At 50.0% G+C, this 18,634-nt stretch overlaps 1 protein-coding gene across 1 annotated transcript in view; it reads right to left on the bottom strand.

Moving 5' to 3' along the window:
• ZAN (zonadhesin) overlaps positions 1 to 18,634 on the bottom strand; it is a gene marked incomplete at its 5' end in the record, with an annotated part of 33,582 nt that overhangs the window by 14,713 nt on the left and 235 nt on the right. Inside the window, 20 exons of the mRNA XM_084882122.1 lie at positions 229 to 409; positions 648 to 895; positions 1,179 to 1,320; positions 2,860 to 3,062; positions 3,758 to 3,927; positions 4,041 to 4,145; positions 4,489 to 4,638; positions 4,975 to 5,118; positions 6,129 to 6,274; positions 6,516 to 6,640; positions 8,033 to 8,149; positions 8,310 to 8,451; positions 10,623 to 10,807; positions 11,815 to 12,280; positions 12,377 to 12,564; positions 13,538 to 13,625; positions 13,809 to 14,080; positions 14,243 to 14,389; positions 14,883 to 14,935; positions 16,089 to 16,183. Coding sequence (XP_084738248.1) covers positions 229 to 409; positions 648 to 895; positions 1,179 to 1,320; positions 2,860 to 3,062; positions 3,758 to 3,927; positions 4,041 to 4,145; positions 4,489 to 4,638; positions 4,975 to 5,118; positions 6,129 to 6,274; positions 6,516 to 6,640; positions 8,033 to 8,149; positions 8,310 to 8,451; positions 10,623 to 10,807; positions 11,815 to 12,280; positions 12,377 to 12,564; positions 13,538 to 13,625; positions 13,809 to 14,080; positions 14,243 to 14,389; positions 14,883 to 14,935; positions 16,089 to 16,183 — 3,367 coding nt within the window. The remainder of the gene's footprint in view (positions 1 to 228; positions 410 to 647; positions 896 to 1,178; positions 1,321 to 2,859; positions 3,063 to 3,757; positions 3,928 to 4,040; positions 4,146 to 4,488; positions 4,639 to 4,974; positions 5,119 to 6,128; positions 6,275 to 6,515; positions 6,641 to 8,032; positions 8,150 to 8,309; positions 8,452 to 10,622; positions 10,808 to 11,814; positions 12,281 to 12,376; positions 12,565 to 13,537; positions 13,626 to 13,808; positions 14,081 to 14,242; positions 14,390 to 14,882; positions 14,936 to 16,088; positions 16,184 to 18,634) is intronic.

Here is an 18,634-nt window from a genome sequence, read left to right as displayed (position 1 = left end):
CACCACTTTCCTCCCCGCGGGAGGCTCCTTCAGTCCGCACTCCACGGAGGAAGGCTAACTTCTTCACCGTGACCTTCCCTCAGCGCCCACCCCCACGCCAATCGCCCTCCGCCCGCGCCGCAGCGGACAGGCCCCTGGGACACCGAATGAAGGGTGTGGCTGAGCAGCGAACGGGACAGGCTCCTTCCTGTGGTCCCGGCTCTGCCTGCAGGCGCCCACGGAACTCACCGCACAGCCCGCAGAGCCGGCCGGTGAAGGTGGAGGGCACGGTCACTTTGACCAGGTGGTTCCCGTCGTAGCGAACCTGAAGCCCCAGGTTCGTGTAGAGGAAAATGAAAAGGCCACTGTGCCTGATGCCTACCCGGCCTTGTGCAAGCCACACAGGCAGGGTCACCCGGCGACCGTTCAGCTGCAGGGGCGGGGAGGACGTGGCAAAGAAAGGCGTTTGGAACAAGAATAACAACCGGACCAGGACGGGAGCAGGAGGGGGGCAGAGGGTGTGTCTCAGGACCTGGGGCCGGACCTGCTGTGGGGAGCCTCTAGGCCTGGAAGCCAGACGGGCAGCTCTGCAGGCAAGGAGGGGCAGCGTGGAGGCTCTGAGCAGACTGGTCAGTGTGGAGCCCCGGGAGGCAGGCGGGGGCACGTACCACGACCTTGTAGCCTTTGATCAGCGAGATTCTTTGTTTGAAGATCTGTACGTGGACGGCGGCCACGTGGGAGACCTCCGCGTTTCCGCCCCGGAACTCATTGGTGGCGCTCACGATGAAGTAGTTGTCGAAGGACCTCGGAAAGCAGAGCTGGGTGAGGATGTAGCTGCAGGTGCCCATGAAGTGGTGCAGGGCTCCGTCGAATGTCAGGTAGTGGGGATCCCCTGAGACAGTGCAGGTGGCAGACCCTGGGAAGGAGGAGAGGGGGTCAGAGGTGCACTAACCCCGAGGTTCCATCCTGGTGAGTCCACGTTGTGGTGGCCCCCGTAACTCATTGGGTAGTCAGCTTGGCTTGGGACTACCCCGACCTCCCTCTCTGGGTCTTTGAAGACACTGCTTGGTTCTGGGCAACTGCCTTCCAGCCCCGGGATCGGCTCCAGCTCTCTGGGGAGCCTGCTTTAGGGCAAGGTCGTGCCCTTGCTTGAGGCTGCACAGGCAGCCCCTCTGCTCACCTTCCACAGGGCTGCTCACCTGTGGCGTGGCAGCCATAAATGCCGTCCTCCTGACTGCAGATCTCCTGAGCACCGCACTTCCAGAGCACACAGTGAATTTTGCTGTTGCCCTCACAGATACAGAGCTGTTTGCAGTCTGGTGCAAACCACTGCTGCCCTACCTGGGGAAAGGAAGGAAAGAAGGAAGGAAGAAAAGGAGGGAGAGAGGGAGAAAGGAAGGAAAGAAGGAAGAAAAGAAGGGAGGGAGGGGGGAGGAAGAAAGAAGGAAGGAAGGAAGGAAGGAAGGAAGGAAGGAAGGGAGGAAGGAAGGAAGGAAGGAAAAGAGGTTATTCCCAGGTCTGACTATTCAGTGCTATTCAGTGCCCACTGCTAATAAGACCATTGGGCTGCTCATTGGCCTGCCCAAAGACCAGGAGTAGTTATAAAAGTCTGGCATTCACTCACGAATCCAATAATTCCATCATCTGCTATTCCTTCACTATTTCAACAGATATTTATGTCAACAGATATTTATGTCCAAGCCTTATGAATTTAGTAATGAACTGGATGGACGATGTCCTTGCCATAAGCCAACTCATGACCCAGTGGGGGCAGTAAACAAATAAATGGATAGACCATGTGCTCCAGCACAATATGCACCCGAAGAAGACAAGCAGGGCATCCAGTGAGAGTTTCCTGCCTTCAAAACAGACAGTAAATGCTGGCTATAAAACAGACTAGAGAGGTGCTTTCTGATTCTGCCTATCAAAAAGGCTTCAAGCTGAAACCAGTTTGGCTCAGTGGATAGAGCATCGGCCTGCAGACTGAAAGGTCCCAGGTTCCATTCCGGTCAAGGGCATGTACTTTGGTTGCAGGCACATCCCCAGTAGGGAGTGTGCAAGAGGCAGCTGATCGATGTTTCTCTCTCATCGATGTTTCTAACTCTCTATCCCTCTCTCTTCCTCTCTGTGAAAAATCAATAAAAAAAAATATTTTTAATAATAATAAGAAGAAGGCTCAAGGAGGAAGCAGCATTTCAACAGGGTCTCAAAGGAGGTGAAGAATTCCAACAGGCATAGGTGGCTGGAGGCAGAGCAGGGTGAAAGGAGCTGAAAAGAAGGTGAAATTGAGAGGAAGGCAAGACAGAGACAGAGAGCATTCAGTGGGCCTGGACCGGGGCCACGGGGAGGAGATCCACGTGGGCCTCAGGCGGCAGGCGGCTTTGACAGGCATCAGTGTCATGTCCAGGACTTGGGGTGATTGAAGGGCCGGCAAAGAAGGAAGAGAGAAACGATATAGATGAGGATTTGACTCCAAATGCTGCCTCTGAGAAAAATGTGGAGACAGGGGCCCAGGAGGGAGCTGAAGTCCTTCAGCAGAGAAAGGGGGCTTGGTAGGAGAGAAGAGCGTTTGGGAAAAGTGCAGGGAAGACACAGATGCAAGAAAACGACTCAGGCTCCCGGAGGCAGAGAAGATGGGAGGGGAGAACAGCAGGGGTCTCAGGCTCTGCCAGGTGGTGTAAGCAGTAACTGATTCCATCCCAGTCTGCTTAAAAAATACTAGAGGTAAATGAGGAAAAGGGGAAAAGAGAACTAAGCCAGAATTTTCGTAATCCCAGCCACGCAGGCCCCACCACACCCCCTTCTCTCTTGCTGTCACTTCAAATGCCCGAGGAGGGCTTTCTGACTTCATGGCTGAGAGGCCCAGCCCCAGAGACTCACCATGATGTAGCGGCCCATGAAGTCCAGGCACCCACACTGGGATCGGGGGATGCACTGGGAACCACTGAGGACGAAGCCAGGGTTGCACTCACAGCCCTCCACGCATCGGTCCTGGCAGTACATGACAGAGAAGTTGGAGTGGCAGGTCTCAGGGCATGGCTTGGCACAGATGGAATACTTGCTATTGGGTGGGCAGTCCAGAGCTGGCAGAAGGAGAAGCACAGGTAAGGAGGGTATGCGGCCAGCCGAGGATCCGAGAAAGAAGGTCCGAATCTCGTTCATAATCCAGACTCCAGAAGGCCCACAACTAGAGGCTTCTGCCCATGTTGAACAGAAGAGAGGAACTGGGAGCAGCATGACTGAGTAACTTAGTGTCTACCTTAAGCCTGGAGGAGAGTCCTGCAGGGGATGACCAAGGGTCAGGTCTGTGGGAGCAGACTGATCCAAGAACCTCAAGAGTGTGCTATGCAGACACACCCAACATCAATGGTCAAGGTGGAAGGAGAGCTAGGGGACCGCCATGTGGCCTTGAACAAGGGCATGGCCTTGCCCTAAAGCATCTCTCCAGAGAGCTGGGTCATAATCAGCAGGTGTGCAGCAGTCATGGCGCTGCCTCCCAGCCGCAAGTCTGTATTTTATGTGTGCATCCGGCACACACCCCCAGGCACTGGTCTGCACAGCTCAGGCAGCTGGGAAGGCTTTCTGAGTTCATAAGTGACTGATTTTCTCAGTGGGTATTTCTGATTCTGTAGAAGTCCCCATCCACACGTGGGAGTGAAGGGGTTAAACCAGGTGTTCCCAAGCCTGTGCTAACCCTCAGATGCTGGCCCTCTGCTCCCATGTGTGTCTGAAGGAAGCACTCCCCCTCCCCTATCCCCCGCTTCTCTGCACGACTCACGGCAGAACTGGGGTTCTCTCCAGGGCTTCACCGTGTGGCCAGCAGCCTGGCAGGCCTCGGTCAAGGCTGCCATATGGACACACAGCATCTGCTGCAGCCCCTGGTATTTACACATGTCAAACATGCAGTTGTTGAAGAAGTAAGAGGCCGAGAGGTGAGGCAGACATGTCCTGCAGAGAGAGGCCAGGTCAGAGGGACTGCGGGGGCAGAGAGGGCAGAGCTTCTTGTCTTGGAAGACCCCCAACCCCCGCCACCACCCCTCATTCTGCCTCCCCCTTCATACTCAAAGGCTCCACGGAAGACTGTGATCCGTCCACAGAACTCTGGCCCCGATAGAGTGTTCTGCAAGGTTGAGTTGCAAGATGAGGGGTTTGCATTGCTCTGGCACCTAGAAGAGACACCCCCAAATGCCTCAAGAGCCAAAATCTGCCTCCATTCAGTCCCTACCCCAGCAGTCTCCCATTCTCAGCAGCCCTGCTAGAGCACACTGGAACACCAAGCCCTGCAGAAGGTGGAAACCTGGGCTGGACAAGCAAGAGGGGGCCCGTTCGCACCTGTCTGAGGAGCATTGGTGGCAGGGTGAGCATGTTGGTAATGAGTCCATGGACTTGGCTGGGACAAAAGTGGGGGTGTGCAGAAGGAGAGGAGAAACAGGGTGATGCCGGCCCGAGTGCTTGGTTCTTAAAGGGGGCAAAGGGGCTGCCAACAGAGATGGAGGCGTCTTCACTCACTTCTTTTCCATATTGTCTCCTGCCAGCCAGCTGATGTCCAGGTCCTCATGTAGTGCTGGCCTGCCGTAAGGTAACTGATAGTTGTAGCTACGTGCGGTGCTGTCGCTGTCATGGCTGCCACAAAAACTGCAGAGTTTGCTAGAGTAGCTGCTGCAAGGGCGGGTGCGGGACAGAAAGGCACGGAAGTGTTAATGGAAAGAAGAGGCCTTCAGCACGTGAGGGATCACAGCGGAGTGGGATGAGTGCGCGCGTTTTAACGAGTTCATGGACTTGGCTGGGACAGAAGTGGGGTGCGGAGAAGGAGGAGGAGGAGGGTGATTCCTGTCAAAACTGGGGTCCTCTCCAGGGCTTCACCGTGTAGCCAGCAGCCTGGCAGGCCTCAGTCAAGGCTGCCATATGGACACACAGCATCCCCAGGGTGCTTGGTTCTTAAAAGGGACCAAGTAGCAGGAGGGCGGTGACAGAGATGGAGACGTCCCCACTCACTCCTCCTCGGTGTCCTCTATTGTCTGCCAGCTTATGCCCAGTTCCTCCTCATCGTGTGCTGCCCTGCCATCAGGCATCTTGTTGTCGTTGCCACTGTTGCCATCGTAGTTGCCACAGAAACCGCAGAGTTTGCCATAGTAAGTGCTGGGGGTGGGGGGCAAGGTGAGGAGGAAGCGTTAATGGAAGGAAGGGGCCTTAGTTATCTCAGGGACCACAGCAAAGTGGGATGAGTGAGGCGGGCAGAGAAGAAAGAGGTGCAGACTCAGATCAAGGGTTCCATGCCAGTGCCAGACACACAAGGACCTCACAGCTCTCTCCCCCAAGCCATCTTTTCAGTCTCCTCTCCTCCCCTTCTTTTGCTCACATTTCATATTCCAGCCTAACAAACTCTTTCCCCCCCCCCCATTGATTTCAGAGAGAGAGAGAGAGAGAGAGAGAGAGAGAGAGAGAGAGAGAGAGAAACCAATGTGAGAGAGAAACATCAATTGGGGACCCAGAACCTGAGTATGTGCCATGACAGGGAATCAAACCCACAAACCTTCGGTACATGAGACAATGCTCTAACTGAGCCACACAAGTCAGGTCCATAAAAAATCTTTTAAAAAAAAATAAATATTTTATTGATTTTTTACAGAGAGGAAGGGCGAGAGACAGAGAGCCAGAAAAGTCTGATGAGAGAGAAACATCGACCAGCTGCCTCCTGCACAACCCCCAATGTATATGCCCTTGACCAGAATCGAACCTGGGACCTTTCAGTCCGCAGACCAACGCTCTACCACTGAGCCAAACCGGTTTTGACCATAAAAAACCTTTTGCTGGTCCCAAGACATTCAAGTTTTGTCTCGCATTTGCTGATCACGACTTCTACCAAGTCTTTCTTCCTCCCGTGAGCCTTCCTTGAAGACTGGGATCCAGTGACCTCTCTTCTGAAAGCTCCCACAGCCCCTTAGTGACTCCTCGTGCATTCCCAAAGCATTGTGAGTACATCCTGCTATTATCCGCCGCCCTGAGACCATTTCCGCCTGTCTCCTCACCCACAGGGAGGCCTGCCTGGTGAGCCACACTGGGAATCAGCGTCTGGAATGGAAAGCGAAGAGGCCTGGAGGGCCCAAGGAGGAGGAGGAGCGGAGCAGGGGGAGTGGCCGCTGCCTCACCTGGGCACGCTCAGAAACAGCTGCTGGTCGCCATCCCAGCGTATCCGCAAACCAAAGGCAGTATGCAGCTCCACAAACCGCCCGCTTAAATGCAGAAAGACGCCTGTAGAAGGTATGGCCGGGAGGTTGACTTGCTGACCCTCAACCTGGAAAGAGAGGCCGAGAAAATAGGCAGAGAGACAGATCCGGGGGTCAGGAAGACACACACACACACACACCCATCCCCCCGCAACACTCCCACATCCACCCTCACAGCAATCCTAACAACTTCTGCACCGGGAGTGCTCTGGAGCCTGTTCCCGAGGGGCTGGGAGCTGCAGGAATGGCCGGGACCAGGCTGCAGTAGCTCCCGGGCTCCCCGCAGAGCTGAACACAAAACGGACTCACCAGCGTGCGCCTGCCCCGGAGCAGGGCGATGGAGGTCTCAGGCAGCGTCACGTAGACTTTGTTCAGGCAAGACATGCCTTCCTGTGCGCCCTCCTCGTTCTTCCCCGCCACCCTGAAGAAGGGCTCTGGTTGGGGAGAGGAGTGAAAAGCACCCGGGAGCTCACTCAGCAAGCATTTCTGACCCCCCCTGAGGGAGCGCCCCACCCCGGGCACCGTGGGGACAGACTGGCTCTGTAGCTGAAGAGGTAAGCCTGGGCCCACGTGTGAGCGGGACGTGACTGCCTGCCTCTTCCAGAACAGCCTGCAGGGGTGCTGCCAGTCCACCTCGGTGGACAGGGATGTCCTCCAGAGGGAGAGCTTGTGCTGTTTTTCTGGTCCCTTCATGGCCACGGTGCCAAGCCAGCCTCTGAATACCAGCTGGCCAAGGAAGCCACTGGTGCAGAGAAGGGTCTTGGCCAAACCAAGGCTCGGCGGGCCAGGAAGAAATGTGGGGGTGGCTGCAGGGCCACAATGGACAGTGTCTTCACACAAGTGGAGATAAATCTCCAAAAATAGGTAAATAAACCTTTAGCTTTTTCTATTTTACAATTAGCACATGCCGTTTTACTTAGTTATGAGAAGGAAAACGTGGGAGATGAATTCAAGAATGGCATTGTGTTATTAACCGATGTCACTCCGATGAATTCAACAAAAAGAAATTGCAAGAAGGAAAAAAAAAAAGAATGGTGTTGCACATGTTATGGTTGGAGACTGAAGTATAAACACCATTGGTTTTGTCTGAGGGCAAAGCCTAATCTCTTTTCTCACTCTTTTCATAATAAAATACTATATATATATTTTGAACGGTGATTGTTGAAAACTGTCATTCTACTTTATATTCCAACATTAGATTTTTAAATTTTAAAGATATCTTCAATTTGTTGTATAAGAGCTTTGATCAGATGCATGCAACTTCCAAATCTGAGGAAGATCCTTTTGACGTGAATGTACAGATTTTTTTTTTTTTTTTTTTTTTACCATTTATGTGCCTCTTGAACCTAATTTTTTTCTTTTTTTTTTCTTCTTCTCTTTCTTTTCCTTTTCTATATGTGGTGTGGACGTGAGCACTAATTTTTTGTTTTGAAATAATTTCAGACTTACAGGAAAATTGCAAAAATAGTGCAAAGCACTCCAGGACAGCCTTCACCCAGATTTTGCAAATGTTAACATTTTACCCTATTTGCTTGATCATTTTCTCTCTCTCTCAATCTTTCCATCACTCCTCTGCCTACTCATCTATCTATCTATCTATCATCAATCATCTACCTATCAGTCCAATCTCCCACCCACCCTAGGTTAAAAAAAGAGAGAAGTGTCTTAAGGTGCATTTTCCCCACGTAGTTCGGTCTTGAGAAAGTCCTGCTTCTGAGGTGGACTTGTCCACCCTGACTTTTCTTGCTCTTCCCATTTGCTCTCACGCCCACCTTTTCTGTCAGATACTCCCCCACCCCCACCCCAGACCGTAGGGACAACCCTACCTGTCGAGTTGCCACAGAATTGGGCCAAGATGTAGGTGCATTTTCCCATGAAGCTAAAGTGCCTCCCGTCAAAGGTCAGATAATGAGGGTCTCCATAGACCAAGCAGGTGGCAGAGCCTGTTGAGGGAAGAAAGGGGACCCTGGGAAACAGGTTCACCATGCCAGGTCCCACGGCCCCCTCCCCCGCTCCCACTGGCTTCTCCTGTCAAGGGAGGGGTTGGAACCACATCCTCCCTGAAAGCTGGCAGGTGGGACAGAATCAGGGGGCAGGTCTCACCATAGGTATAACATCCATACTGGCCGTTCTTCTGCTGACACAACTTGTTTCCCTGGCATTGAAAGGCCTGGCACTGTACTCGGCTGCCAGGCAAGCAGTGACATCGTTCTGTGCAATTGGAGTTGAGCCACTCTGCCCCAGGCTGGGAGGAAGGGATTGGGCGTCACAACACTCTATGTCATCCCCTGCTAGAGCCCCTTCTCCTCCATGCCACCTGCCCTCACCTTTTCCTCTCCCCACCTCCTACTAGGTACTCCTGCCCACCAGGGCACCTTTGCAGATGTCACTCACTCATCCTGGAATGCTCTCCCTCATCCCTCTTTTAAAGCATTCTTACACATCAGCAGGTTCAGTTCAAGGGACACTACTTTCCCAGGAAGACTCTCCAGGCCTCCCTGATTAGGGGTCTGCATCATAGCTCTGGGTGCCTTTCCTTCCCAGGACTAACCACTTTTATATTTACTTTGGGGATTGTTTGATTATAATCCCCCCAGTGAGGCACCTTGTCTGTCTGCACTCACTACTTAAGCCCCAACACATAGCACAGTGCCTGGCAGAGAGCTCTCATTCAGTAAATACCTGTTGAACGAAGATCCAGTGTGTCCCAAAGAATCGGACAGTGTTAGGAGAGCAAGGACCACGCCTTATTCATGGTGACTGCCGTGCCCAGTAAGATTCAAAGTACTCAATAAACATTCACCGAGTGCATAAGTGAATATATAAATAAGTTAATATACGTCTTCCGTGGCAGGGAAGAGATGCTTGATACTGACAGCTGTCACAGATCTTCCCACCCAGGCTGCAGCTGAGGCTAATCCTAACACTGACACAGGGGCACCCAGGAGACTGGGAAAGAGAGGTGGGCTAGGGAGGAAGTAGCTCCTGAAGAGACAATTAGGAACTCTGACAACCAAAAGGAAGAGCACTAGGAGATGAGAAGAGGCACAGGACGCTAATAAATAAATAGCTGAAATGCACTGTTAATTAGTAGGCTGCAAACAATAGGTTTAATAATAATAATAATTAATATTAACATGCACTAGGTAATTGGTCTGTGTCAGGATCTGAATTCATCTCACAACCATCTTACGAAGTAGAAAATCTTACTGTGCACATTTTATGGATATGGAAACAGATTCAAGGAGGTAAAGAGCCTTGCCCAAGGTCATCCAGCAAAGTGCTGGAGCCAGGATTCAAGCTCAGATTGGCCCGAGTTTAGGGAAGCTCTGTTCAATACAGTGGCCATTAGCCACGTAGCCATTGAGCTCTTGACATGTAGCAAGTCCAGATTCAGATATACTGTGAGTGTGAACTATACACTGGGCTTTGTAGACTATTAGTATGGAAAAAGGGAATGTGAACAATCTTAGAAATCAGAATATTTGGGATTGAGGTGCTATTGGTATTGGTTTGACCTGTTTCCTTTTATTTTTTTTCCCTAACGTGTTTATTAGGAAAGGCAAAATGATGTATGGCTTGAATGCTATCCCTTTTGGACAGTGCTGCCCAGAACCTGTTCCCCTTTAGAGCCTCTGTTTCTGACAAACGTTCCCCCAGGGTGGGCATCGACAAGGAGACATAAGAACAGTAACTCCTCTCTTTTGACCTCTTCTATCAGGATTTGCAAATTCCTTTGGAAGATTCTGGAATACATGCCAGAAGCTCTACTCAATATCCAGGGCTCCCTATATACTCAGGGACCCCAAACTTCCCTCGTGATGGAAATAAGGGCCCTGCGTCACCTGGTTGGTCTAGTGTAGGAGTGTCGAACTCAATCAGAGAAGGGGCCAAAATCTAAAATCCAGCCTAAATCGCGGGCCGAATGGTTTACTGAACAGTCATAAACTGACAATGTCATAAACTGACAGCGGAGTGCAGTGATGACAGCGCGGTGCGGGCCACATTGCAAGGCCTGGCGGGCTGGATTTGGCCCGCGGGCCTTGTGTTTGACACATGTGGTCTAGTGTCTAATGCATCAAGGCTGCCAGCATGGAACAGAGAAGTACAGAGAGATCCAGACTGTTAGGCGCACTTAGCACAGAACCATGGGATAATGGAATCATCTGCACAGCTTAGCATCATGCCCGGTCAAAGTGGGTGCTTAACAAATATTTATTATATGAACAGAGATGTCAGTCAAAACTACAACCTGAGTGAATAACTCCATCATTGTGTTACCACTGCTTGAGAGCTGACCCCCTTGGACTGTTCCATGGATCCAAATTCATGTCACCAGGGAAGCACATGGCACCAGAACTCAGGTGTTGCACTAGCAATCTCCCTTGGAGGACCTGGACATCCCTTTGGTCTTACCTTATATTGATTATTGTTGTAGAAGCAGTTACAGGAAGAGGCATCGATGCAATGGGAGTCACTAAGCAAAAAGCCGGGATTGCAGACACAGCCGGGCTTGCAGGAGAGCTCACAGTTGGGCTTGGGGTTCTGGCAGGATGCTGGGCAGGCGCAGATTTCGTGGTGGGCATTTGGGGGGCAGCTTGCTAAAGGGGAAACCGTTTTTCATCAAGCCTACACTCTACAGCTTCCCTAGGGGAGACTTCCTGTCTCTCATCTACTCTCCTTCTTCTCTAAGAGAGAGAGAGAGAGAGAGAGAGAGAGAGAGAGAGAGAGAGAGAATGGAGTCCTACAACACGAATGAACCTTGAAAACATTGCACTCAGCCAGGCCAGCATGGCTTCAGTGGTTGAGCACCAACCTATGAACCAGGAAGTCATGGTTCAGTTCCCTGCCAGGACATATGTTTGGGCCGTGGGCTTGATCCCCAGTGTGGGGCATCCGGGAGACAGTTGACGAGTAATTCTCTCTCATCATTGATGTTTCTATTTCTCTCTCCCTCCCACTTTCTCTTTGAAAGCAATAAAAATATTTTTTTAAAAACACAAAAATTATGTTCAGTGAAAGAAACCAATCATATATGGTTCCATCTGTTTGTAATGCCCAGAACAAGTAAATCCATAGAGATAGAAAATAGGTTAGTGGTTGCCAGGGGTTGGGGTTAGGTGGACTAGGAAGTGACTACTAATGGGTATAGGTTTGGGGTTTTTTTGAGGGTTATGAAAATATTCTGAAATTAGAAAGTGATAATATTTGCACAATCTTGTGAATATATACTGAAATCACTGAATTGTATGAAGCATTGATTGGCTGCCTCCTGCACTTCCTCCATTGGAAAATGAGCCTGCAGCCAGGCATGTGCCCTTGACAGAATCAAACCTGGAACCCCTCAATCCTCAGGCCAACACTCTATCCACTGAATCAAACCATCCAGGATGAATTGTATACTAAAGAGGATGAATAGTAATAATAAGAATAAAGCCCTGCTCTCCCTCTCACTCAGTGTAGTCAGTCCTCCTTATTTTTTCTGAAGTCCCCATGTCTGATCCATCCTTCTCTAAGACTGTAGGTTTCTACTCGAAGCGTCCCTTTCCTTAATGCTCTCTCCTGTCATTGTCTCTTGCTTTTAGCTCTTTAGCCAACAATCACATACCTGGAGTAGATCTAGGGGTTGTAGTGGTGGCCAAGGTCATAGTAGGTACGGCGGTACTAATAAGATGAAGAGGCAACATCAAGGGTGTAGGGCTGCCGGGTGCGTGTGTGATAGGAGCTGTGGGCCTTTCAGTGGGGACTGTGTGTTTTTCAGTGGGGACTGTGTGTTTTTCAGTGGGGACTGTGTGTTTTTCAGTGGGGAGTGTGGGTTTTTCAGTGGGGACTGTGTGTTTTTCAGTGGGGAGTGTGTGTTTTTCAGTGGGGACTGTGTGTTTTTCAGTGGGGACTGTGTGTTTTTCTGTGGGGAGTGTGTGTTTTTCAGTGGGGACTGTGTGTTTTTCAGTGGGGAGTGTGTGTTTTTCAGTGGGGACTGTGTGTTTTTCTGTGGGGAGTGTGTGTTTTTCAGTGGGGACTGTGTGTTTTTCAGTGGGGACTGTGTGTTTTTCAGTGGGGACTGTGTGTTTTTCAGTGGGGAGTGTGTGTTTTTCAGTGGGGAGTGTGTGTTTTTCTGTGGGGAGTGTGTGTTTTTCAGTGGGGAGTGTGTGTTTTTCAGTGGGGACTGTGTGTTTTTCAGTGGGGAGTGTGTGTTTTTCAGTGGGGAGTGTGTGTTTTTCAGTGGGGACTGTGTGTTTTTCAGTAGGGACTGTGTGTTTTTCAGTGGGGAGTGTGGGTTTTTCCGTGGAGAGCAAGGTCTCAGAAGGGCCAGTAAGGGAAACTGGATATTTGGAAGAAAGCATTGTTGGCACAGATCCTACAAAGAAAAGAAAAAAAAATCCCTGAAGTTTAGTCAAAATCATACCACTACCCTCTTCACTCACATCTAATTCGAGTGGATGGGATCAAAAGGGTAGCATTCATATTCTTCCTTCTACTCCCAACCTAACCCTCACTCAACAAACACTACTCCTAATATATGTCAGTTATTGTGCCAGATACCGAAAACATAAAATGAATAGGACACTGGTTCTCCCTCTAGGGACCTATTCCTTAGGCAAGGTGTTCCGGACCTGCCACAGGTGAATGAAAGAGGGAGGATTCGCTTTTTCTAAAAGGAGGCAGCTCCAAAAAGCACACCCCCATCTGGAGTCAGAATTGTGGGTCCCCACCTGGGTCTTTGTGAGCCAGGGAAGGCTTTCAAGCCAGCTAGTTCCACTCGCCAGCGGCTGTTCCTGGCCCAGATTTCTTAAACTGCCCCGTCCTCGGTTTCCTCATCTGTAAACTGGGAACAACTGTACTTGCATGTTGTAAACTAGATGACGTGTGGAGAGCATCTTAGCACAGTCTCTGGGAGCTCCCTGCCTCCAGCTTCTGGATTTCTCCTTCCTTTGAATTTGCTCCCCCCCCCCCCCCCCCCCCCCGTCTCTAACATCAGCTTAGAGAGTTAGTTCTGGATGGATCTGGGGTAGCCTCCAGGGTGGCCCACCATTCCAGTTTGGCCAGGACTCATGTGCTCCCTGAGATGTAAGACTGCCAGTGCTCAGACAGGGACAGCCCGGAGCAAACGGAAATGGTGGGTCACCCAGGACAGCGATCACCACAGCTCTCCGTTAAAGAGAACCTCTCTCTAGGTGTGGTTGCTTCAGGAACCAAAGGTACAGGGTATGTAAGTAGAGAGAAGCAAGGAGACTCAGTTTTGCAAGAAACCAGGTCATGGTTCCTAAGCCATGCCTGCCACCCTCGCCAGATGGTGAAGGGGGAAGGAAGGAGGAGAGAAAGGGACTCACCCCTGCTGCAGGCGCCACGACGGATAGAGACAGAGTCCAGAGAGATGTCCAGGGAAGTAGGGCTGCCCCTCACTCCTTCAAATATCAGCTGTGGGAGGGAGGGAGGATCACCCACCCCATGAGCCCCTTTGCCTGAGGCTCCCAGTTTGCTGCCTGAGTTCAATTGGCCCAGCCACCTCTACACCTCCTCATTGTCCCCGTTCCCTTCTGGGCCCCCCACACCTGATACCAAGATTCCCAGGGGGTCCCCAGGCTCTGCCCTGGGCCTTACCTGAATGGGCAGGACTTGCCCCTTGGGCACCGTGACAGTGGTGGGCATCCAGGAGGGGCTCTGGATGTTAACGTGTTTCCAAAGCAGGTCGGGGTGCTGGCTCTCTGTGCCCGTGAGCTGCAGCAGTTTGAGCTGGGCACCCCACGTCAGCCCGAACATGTAGTAGGCGAAGTGCACACACAGAGGGCCTTGCACCCAAATGGGGGAGCTGAGCAGGCGGGCCACCCTGCCCTGCTGGGAGGTGCGGAAGTCCAGGTGCAGGTAGTAGCCCTCTGGGGAGGAGGGGCCAGGACAGTGAGGCCCTGCCACCCCGCTGGGCGGCTCCAACCCTTTCCCAGAGCCCAGATGCCCACTCCCAGCTCCTTCCCTGTCCCTCCCCCCGGATCTGACCGTGCCTTCCTCCCGCTGCCTCCCTACACGTTAGACTGTCTCACCTCCATTGGGGTAACCCCCGGTGGGCCCGGTGCTGCCCATGATGGAGGGCCCTTTGACTCGAATCCAGTTCCCGTAATTTGTGGATGCTTGAGTCCAGTCGCAGAAGGGTTTGGAGTTGTCCTCAAAATCACACTGGCTGATAACGGCTGGGAGGAAAAGGCCACGGTGAGGCCAAGAGAGGGGAGAGGGCTGGCTGCAGAGCCAAGCTAAGGGGGTAGGTGTTAAGCAAGACTGCCAAGCTTAGAGAAGGCAGCCACTAAGATTAGGGCCCAGAGCAGAGATTTGGGAAAGAGAAGCTGAGAAATAAGTCACCGTTTAGGAGAACCTCGGGGCAGGGGTGGGGTGGGTGGGGTGGGTGGGGTGAGCAGGGCAGAATGTCTAGGTCTGGAGTCACAAACGGAGATCCAGGGGGCTGGCTTCGGGGAGCCAGACGGGCTTTGTCTGGGCGGCATACACTTTGCTGTTGTTTCTTGGAATGTGACTCTTTTAGGCAGGGCTTGTACTCCTCCCCCGTTCCCTCCACCCTCTGTCACCTAAGGGCTGCCCCTCACACATTTATGTAACTGCCTGGCCTGGAGGGCACATGGTGGCCACCCTGGAAGGGAGAGAAAGTCTGAGCAGTCCCGGGTTTCAACTCACAGTTGTCCCTAGAAGTTTGGGCAAATGGCTTCTGGTCTGGAGGCTTCTCAGTCCTTGAGGTTGATGGGGGGTGGGGGGGGGGGGGAGAGATAATCCTTGTCAATATCAAGAATTATAAGCCTCAATAACTGTGAGTTCACTAAGTTCTCATCTCTCCCCAAAAAGGTGTCTTCCCTGGGAGATCCTCTCTTCCGGCCAGTGCCCTCCACCCCCGATGCCCTGGGTGTCAGGCCTGGTTGAATCTTGGGTGAGGAGGAACCACTTTATACCCGGGGAATCTCCTTCCTTCGGGTTGAGATCTTCTTGTCCTAAAGCCCAGATTTCCCCACGAAGGAGGGGCTCTATGGGGTCCTGTTTTGTTAGGCGTGGGGTGGGGGTGATATTGCCCCAGCTGCACGCGACTGAACGTAGGACTGACAGAGGGACCACCCTTCTCTCCTTCCACTTTCGGCAGCGAAGCCCCTGCCGCTCCTCAGGTAGTGTGGGCCACATAGAATAGTCCCTGGTTTTAGCCGTTCAAGTTCCATTTGTTCAAACCCCCCGAAATGAGCTGCTCCAGGATGCTGAGCCATGCATTTCATGCTTCCTACTTGAAGTCTCTCCTGTGTGCTGGGTCTGCTCTAGGTTTTGTCTCTCTTCTCCTCTGCCATTCTCAGACCTGCCACCCCGGCCCTACACCTCCTCCCTCTTTCCTCATGTTTCGGTTCCATCCTGCTCCCACTGAGCTCTCACACCCCTCAGGAGGCTGTGGGGGTCCCCTTATTTCTTCTTCTTCTTCTTTTTTTTTAAATAAATATATATATATATATATATATATATATATATATATATATATATATATATATATATATATAATTGATTTTTGTACAGAGAGGAAGGGAGAGGAGAGATAGAGAGCTAGAAACATCAATGAGAGTCATCAATCAGCTGCCTCCTGCACACCCCCACTGGGGATGTGCCCGCAACCAAGGTACATGCCCCTGACTGGAATTGAACCTGGGACCCTCCAGTCCCCAAGCCGACGCTCTATCCATTGAGCCAAACCGGCTTTGGCTATTCCCCTTATTTCTGTTCATCCTCTTTCAATCCCATGGGTTCCCATCTTCCTCCCAGGGTGTGCCCTTCATATCTAGTCTGCACGCCCCTCTGACTTTGCCCCTCACTATTCCTCAGAGCCAACCCCAGTCGCCCCCGAGCCCAGCTTACCGGACTGAGATGGGAATGTAGCCCTGGCTGCAGGCAGCCCCCATCATTAGCACCAGAGTCCAGACTGTCACAGCCATGTGGGACCTCAGCGCCAGCTCTCAGGGGATGAGGGGAAGGCAGAGTAAGGAGCCCGGGCTACTTTAAATGCTCCTGATCCTCCTTGTAGGGCATCCTCCCAAGGATGCCATGAAAAGTGAGCAATCAGAGAACTGGAGATAAAAACTATGATGGCTGGAATTTAAAATCCCAATAGAAGAGTTATAAATCAAAATTGAGAGAAATAAAATGAGAGCGAGAGAAAAGGAACACAAGAGAGAAAGAAAAGAGAGACTTGGAGGGTCAGTCTAGGATGTCTAGCGTCCAACCAAAATAGTTCAAAAAAGACAAAAAGAAATTACTTAGGAAAAACTACATAAGATTGCCCAGAACCGAAACATGAGTCTCTTGATTTAAGAGTCTGGTATGATGAACGCAGAGAGACCCATGAAAGGCTTGTCGTAAAATGTCAGAATATTGGGGTGAAGGGAAATCCTGAACACTTTCAGACAGAAAAAAGCAGGTCACATACTAAGTATCAGGAATCAGCATGGCAACTGTGGATTCTAAGAGTCAGCGGAACATTGTCTGCAGAATTCCAGAAATAACTTCAAACCTGAAATTCTATAGCTGGCCACAGCGGCAAAGGCAATGGGAAGGTCAAGTAAGTGAAGGCTAAAGTCCTATTGGCAAATAATTGAAAATTATATTTCACAGGAGAAATATAAGCAGCCAGTAAGTATTGGAAAGTATTCTCTACTTCACTAGCAATAAAGGAAATGCTGAACAAATTAAGTTGCCATATTGACAACAATTTAAAAGATTGAAAGGATCTTAGTGAGAATGTCAAATATCAATACATGAAAAAGGATCAGTCAGAAATTAGACATACATTAACTGAAATAAAGAATAATTTACAGGGATTCAATAGTAGAGGATTCCAAGAATCAAATCAATTATTTGGAATATGAGGAAGAAAAAAACCCAAAACAATCAGAAGAGCAAAAATAAAAAAGAATAAAAAAAATATAAAGATAATAGAAGGAGTCTCTGGGACAATTTTAAGTGTACCAACATTTCCATTATGGGGCTGCCAGAAGGGAAAGAGAGAGAACAAGATATTGAAAACCTATTTGAAGAAATAATGACAGAAAAGTTCCCCTTGAAAGAAATAGATTTACACGAGGAACCCAAAGAGGCCCACACCAAGGACACATCATAATTAAAATGCCAGTGTTAACGACAAAGAGAGACTCTTAAAAGCAGCAAGAGAAAAGCTCTTAGTTACCTACAAGGGAGCATCCTTACAGCTGTCAGCTGACTTCTCAACAGAAACTTTGCAGGCCAAAAGGGAATGGCGAGAAATATTAAAAGTGATGAAAAGCAAGAACCTACATCAAGATTACTCTACCCAGCAAAGCTCTCATTTAGAATTGAGGGTCAGATAAAGAGCTTCACAGACAAGAAAAAGCAAAAAGAGTTCATTACCACCAAACTAGCATTACATGGAATGTTGAAAAGTATTAAGAAGAAGAGGAGAAGGAAGAGGAGGAGGGGAGGAGGAGAAAAAAGGAGATAGGAACAATCAAACGGCAATAAACAGATATCTATCAACAACTGAATTTAAAAATCAAAATAAATGAACAAGAAATCTAATGAACAAAATAAACTGATGAATAAAATATAATTAGAGGTATGGGAACATGGAACAGTGTAATGAATCTCAAAGGGAAGGGGTGAGGGGTGGCTGGGAAGAGATTAACCAAAGATCTTACGTGCATATATGCATTACCTATGGACACAGACAATAGGGTGGTGAAGGCCTGTGATGGTGCAAAAACTGAGTGGAGGAGGCTAAAGGAAGAGGGGTTAGGAGGACATTTGTAATACTCTCAACAATAAAGGTTTTTTAAAACCCTAAATAATAAATAAATAAATAAATAAATAAATAAATAAATAATAAATAATAAATAATAAATAATAAATAATAAATAATAAATAATAAATAATAAATAATAAATAATAAATAATAAATAATAAGTAATTGTGACACTGAGCCTTGGCCAGTGCGGCTCCGCTGGTTGAGCATCCTCCCATGCACTGGAAGGTCACCGGTTCAATTCTCAATTGGGGCACATGCAGGAGGCAAACACTTAATGTTTCTTTTCTTTTTAAAAAAATATTTTTATTGATTTTGTACAGAGAGGAAGGGAGAGAGATAGAGAGCTAGAAACATCGATGGGAGAGAGTCATCGATCAGCTGCTTCCTGCACACCCTCCACCGGGGATGTGCCCGCAACCAAGGCACATGCCCGTGACCGGAATCGAACCCGGGACCCTTCAGTCCGAAGGCTGACGCTCTATCCACTGAGGCAAACCGGTTTCGGCTTAATGTTTCTTTTTAACATTGATGTTTCTCTTTCTCTCCCTCTCCCTTAATGTTTCTTTTTAACATTGATGTTTCTCTTTCTCTCCGTCTCCCTCTCCCTTCCTCTCTCTCTCTCTCAAAA

Source organism: Pipistrellus hanaki (genome assembly GCF_964339955.1).
Source record: "Pipistrellus hanaki genome assembly, chromosome: 4".
Lineage (NCBI taxonomy): Eukaryota > Metazoa > Chordata > Mammalia > Chiroptera > Vespertilionidae > Pipistrellus > Pipistrellus hanaki.
The sequence above is the reverse complement of the archived record's forward strand: the minus strand, read 5'-3'. Positions and strand labels throughout refer to the sequence as shown.